Here is a 5036-nt window from a genome sequence, read left to right as displayed (position 1 = left end):
CTCACCTCAGCCTCCCAAAGGCGCAGGATTACAGGCTGAGCCACTGAGCCCGGCTGACTAGCTAACTTTTAAATTTAATTTTCTTGTAGAGATAAGGTTTTGCTGTATTGCCCAGGCTGGTCTCGAAATCCTGTGCTCAAGTAACCCTCCTGTCTCGGCCTCCCAAGCCCCTTCTATTTCTTCTAGTTTTTTTCTCCATTTACATGAGAAATGTCAGTTTATAGGATAACCAAAAATTGTACTGCAACTGATATTTCATGGCTAGGCATGGTGGCTCATGTCTGTAACCCCAGCACTTGGAAGGTGGAGGTTAGAGGACTTCTTGGGAGTTGGAGACCAGCCTGGGAATCTTGGCGAGACCTCATCTCTACAATAAATCAAAAAATTAGCCAGGCATGGTAGCACACACCTGTAGTTCCAGATACTTGGGAGGCTGAGGCAGAAGTAGTGCCTGAGCCCAGCAGGTCGAGGCTGCAATGGTCGTGAGTGTGCCACTGCACTCCAGCCTGAGTGACAGAGTGAGACTCTGACTCAAAAAACAAAAACAAAACCAGAAAACAAAAAAACAAAAAAAACCCTGACAGTTCATTGCTAATGCCTGTTCCCAACAGCTTCACTGTCTCCCATTCTTTTTTTTTGAGTCAGAATCACTGTCACCCAGGCTGGAGTGCAGTGCACACTCACGGCCACCACAGCCTCGATCTTCTGGGCTCAGGCCTTCCAAGTAGCTGGAACCATTACACCCGGCTAATTTTTTGATTTATTGTAGAGATGAGGTCTTGCCAAGATGCCCAGGCTGGTCTCAAACCCATGGGCTCAGGCAATCCTCTCACCTCCGCCTCCCAAAGTGCTGGGATTACAGGTGTAAGCCACCGCGCCTGGCCTCCCATTCTTATTTAGGGCACCTTGACAATGAAAGGTACCAAATTACAAGGGTACCTGCATGATCAGTGTTTATATACCTAAAGCTGAATTGTACCCCACATCTTTATAATAAAAATTAAAAAAAAAGAAAGGTACCAAATCAAAATTGGCTTAAGCCAGATAAAAGGGATGTTTATTGGCATACATAGCTGAAAAGTCCAGGAGCATGATAGTTTCAGGAACAGTTGGATCTGGGGGCTTACTGTCACTGTTAGTCACCTCCTTGGGGTGCCATGATGACTCCTATCCCCACCCAGAACTGCAGACTTTTATATCCTTCAGTAGCCCTGGAAAGAGCATCTTTCTTCCCAGGGGTGAGATCTTTTTTTTTTTTGAGTTGGAGTCTCACTCTGTTGCCCAGACTGGAGTGCAGTGGCTGTTCCCAGCCACCGCAGCCTCGGCCTGCTGGGCTCCGGTGATCCTTCCGCCTCATCCTTCCGAGTAGCCGGAATTACAGGCATGCACTACCACACCTGGCTGATTTTTTGATTTATTGTAGAGATGAGGTCTCGCTGCCCAGGAGGGTCTCGAACCCACGGGCTCAGGCAATCCACTCACCTCAGCCTCCCAAAGATGCAGGATTACAGGCTGAGCCACCGAGCCCGGCGGGGCGGGGGTGAGATCTTTGTGGGTGGTTGCAAGCTGGACCTGTCTCTGGCTTGCCCAGCTTGGTCACATGCCCAGCTCAGAACCCATCACTCCGGCCAGGGGAGTACAAGGGAGAGACCAAATTGATCTATACCTCACAGAGTGTGAACAAGGAGGATTTTCCCAAAGGCCTCTGCCCAGGGCCTCCCAACACCCCACTGACCAGGTGCTTCAGCATGAGAGGACAAATAGCCAGCTCACTAAGACCAGGGAAATGTGGGGCTGGAGCGCTGGCCCCTGGTCCAGCCACCTGGGCCTGAGACCCCATGCTGGGCCCCCTAGGCAGGTGGGTTCGTGTCCTGGCCACTGAGTGTATCAAGATGCTATGCCCGGCGCATTTCCATGGCAACGGCTCTGAGTACATCATGGCTCTCACCACCGGCAAGCACGAGGGTTATGTCCACTTTGGGACCATCACAGGTAAGGGTGGAGCCTCTGGCAGCCCAAGAGACCCCTCTGTACTCTCTTACCTCCAAGGATTCTGAGCTTGGGCCCTCACTCCTCACCATGTGCCCGCAGGAGAGGTCTTAGGCTGAAGTTTGTCCCTGTGATGGGGGATGGACTTATGCATTTGTAGAGGTAGACCTTGGTGGTGTGAGTTATGTTTCTTGCATGATATGCTGAGTTTAAAAGGACGGAAGCCCAAATCAAAAATAATTTAAGAACAAAGAATTTGTGGACTTCTATAAATGAAAATACCAGAGTCCAACTTAAGGCATGACTGGATCTAGGGGCTCACAGGGAATATCATCAGGATGGTTTCTTGGCAAGGTAGTGTATACAGGCACAGATGCTGGAGAGAGACTGTACCATCCCACTTTCACTCTGTGTCTTTGGACAGGTGACTTGACCTCTCTGATCTCATTTTCTTCATCTCCAAAATGGGGCTAATGATAGTACTAGTATCTACTTCATTGGGTTGATATAAAGATTTAAGAGGCCAGGCTTGGTGGCGCAGCCTGTAATCCCAGCACTTTGGGAGGCCGAGGTGAGTGGATTGCTTGAGCCCGCAGGTTCGAGACTCGCCCGGGGAACTTGGCAAGACCTCATCTCTGCAATAATTCAAAAATTAGCCGGGTGTGGTAGCACGTGCCTGTAGTTCCAGCTACTTGGAAGGCTGAGGTGGAAGGATCGCTGGAGCCCAGTGGGTTGAGGCTGCGGTGGCTGGGAGCATGCCACCGCACTCCAGTCTGGGCGACAGAGTGAGACTCCAACTCAAAAAAAAAAATTTAAGAAATTGGTATACATAAAGGTCTTAGAACAGTGCTATAGAAGGGTTTATTATTATTAGCCCCATAATTTGACTTTGTTTTCAGGTAGATATTCCTCCATAGGAATTAAAGCTGGCCCTAAAAACTTGGGACTTGAGTCACTCGCCAGTTTGAGTCACCCAAGAGAATGAGAGCAGCCTCTCTTCTTTCCCATTAATTTTATCCAATATTTTGGCATTTTTTTTAGAAGGGCCAATCTGTTACAATTTTATTCAGTTTTGTTTCTAGTTTTTCTTGGTTCTCGTTCATTCTTTCCATCCTGTCCCTGATGTCTGTAGCTGTCTTCTGAGGCCAGTTGTTCTGGGAGAGTTCCATTGTCTGTCTGATGGCTGTTTTGGGGGGCATTGTCTCCTTAGGACTCTGGGGGTTATCCCATTAATTCTAGCACAAGTCCCAGGGTGCCCTCTGATTGGCCCGCTGTGAGTCACATGGCCAGACCTGAGCCAATGAACTGTAACCACAGACATGCTCGGATAGGCCAGGTGTAAGTGAGGAAAGGCAGGGGTGAGGTCTGCGTTGAATCCAGAGGAGGAAGGACTGGGAGGCATGAGGAGGACCACTGGACAGCTGGTTTGCCCGGACAGGATGGAGGAGTCTGATCCTGAATCCTGCCTTGCTCTGCAGATGGCCAGGTTTCCTTCGAGATGCTCCCCAGGCAACAGTCCGTGTGTGAACAGATAGGAGGTTCTCATCTTCCAGATGGGTCTGCAGCGGGGACATAGGGGGCCTGAGGGTGTGGGAGAGCAGGGGTGGGGGGAGAGAGGTAACGGGAAAGCATGGCTCTGTCTTGGGGGGGCGCGCTATGGGGAGGGCCATGGCAGTCCCCGGACTGAGGCCACCGTGGGCTAACAGAGCTGCCCTGGGCTTTCCCATCTCCTCTCAGTTGACAAGTGCTCCATCATCTGGGCCGAGTACCTCCCAAGCGGCCGTCAACTCCTGCTGCTGGTGGAGCATAAGCACCCCACCGCCGTGAATTACTGCCAGGTGGTCAGATACAACATCGGTAATCAGGGCGACGCCGGGGGCTGGGCACAGGGGCAGGGCCCAGGCTGGACTGTGTGCCCATGCTGGGGGATCTGTGCGCAGCAGGCAGAGGGGAGAAAATGCCGCCCACCTCATTCATGGATAAGGAGTCGTGGTAGACAACAGGGTATAGGCATGGTGGGCTGGAGAAACTGAGGAAGTCAGTGTGACTGGAACAGAGGGAAGAGGGGAGGGAACTTGATGGGAGAAGTGAGCAGAAGCCAGATCTGGAAGAGCCTTGTAGCTTATAATAAGGAGATGTGGTTATTTTACGTGCACTGAGAATGGGGCCATTATATACAGCTGTACAGGCTGTGCACTGCACAAAACCCTCCAGCCAAGAGTCAGAAGAGACAAGTCCTGTGTCCTAACAGGATAGTATCCTCTCATAGGCAGTGCCTTTTTGTAACTCACATAAAGAAACTCCAAGGCCTAGCAGCCCCAAATGGGATGCCATTGGAGGGCGTCATGGGGATTGGGAATGTGACTTGCCCTGGCCTCAGGTTTTGCAAGCTCAGGACCTCAGGAGATTGTGCTGCTTTCTCCCCTCCTGTAGCGAAAGATGACCTGGAGATCCTCTACACCATTCCAGCATTTGTCCCTGAAGGTAGGAGAGGAAAGCAGAGGGGGTCTCAAAGGTGTGCGTGGGCGAGGAGGGGCCTGGGTAGCCCCGCCCCCCCCATGTCCTCTCTTCCTCTGCCCTGGCAGCTGGAGGCCTGGCGTTCCTGATGATCCTAGGGACAGAGTCATACACCAACACCTCGATGGCACCCAAGGGCATGTCCTATAACCCGTACAACAACCTGCTGTTCATCTGGGGCAACTTCCTCCTGCAAAGGTGAGTCCCTGCCATCCCCAGGTGGGCCAGGCATACTCTGCCCCCAGTACCTGTAGGGCGGGGCCCTTTGGGAAGTCACCAAGCCTTCAGAGAATGCCCAAGTCTGAAAGTTACCAGGACTGTGACGGGGAAGACATGGGCTGGGGTAGCCAGACCTGGAATGGGGAAAGTCAATACATATTTTTTTGAGCCAGAGTCTGGAGTGCAGGGACACAGTCAGCTCACTGCAGCCTCAGCCTCAGGCTCAGGCGATCCTTCCTTCTCAGCCTCCCAAGTAGCTGGGATTACAGGCGCATGCCACTATGCCTGGCTGATTTTTTTTTTTTTTTTTT

At 51.6% G+C, this 5036-nt stretch overlaps 1 protein-coding gene across 1 annotated transcript in view; it reads left to right on the top strand.

The window, feature by feature from the left end:
* CATSPERG (cation channel sperm associated auxiliary subunit gamma) overlaps positions 1-5036 on the top strand; it is a 26047-nt gene that overhangs the window by 9135 nt on the left and 11876 nt on the right. The window contains exons 3-7 of the mRNA XM_021707133.1: positions 1855-1992; positions 3468-3527; positions 3727-3846; positions 4423-4473; positions 4575-4704. Of these exons, the coding sequence (XP_021562808.1) occupies positions 1855-1992; positions 3468-3527; positions 3727-3846; positions 4423-4473; positions 4575-4704 (499 nt within the window). The remainder of the gene's footprint in view (positions 1-1854; positions 1993-3467; positions 3528-3726; positions 3847-4422; positions 4474-4574; positions 4705-5036) is intronic.

Source organism: Carlito syrichta, unplaced genomic scaffold (assembly GCF_000164805.1).
Source record: "Carlito syrichta isolate Samal-C Ts95f unplaced genomic scaffold, Tarsius_syrichta-2.0.1 Scaffold316389, whole genome shotgun sequence".
Classification (NCBI taxonomy): domain Eukaryota; kingdom Metazoa; phylum Chordata; class Mammalia; order Primates; family Tarsiidae; genus Carlito; species Carlito syrichta.
This window is presented reverse-complemented; position numbering and strand designations above follow the sequence as displayed.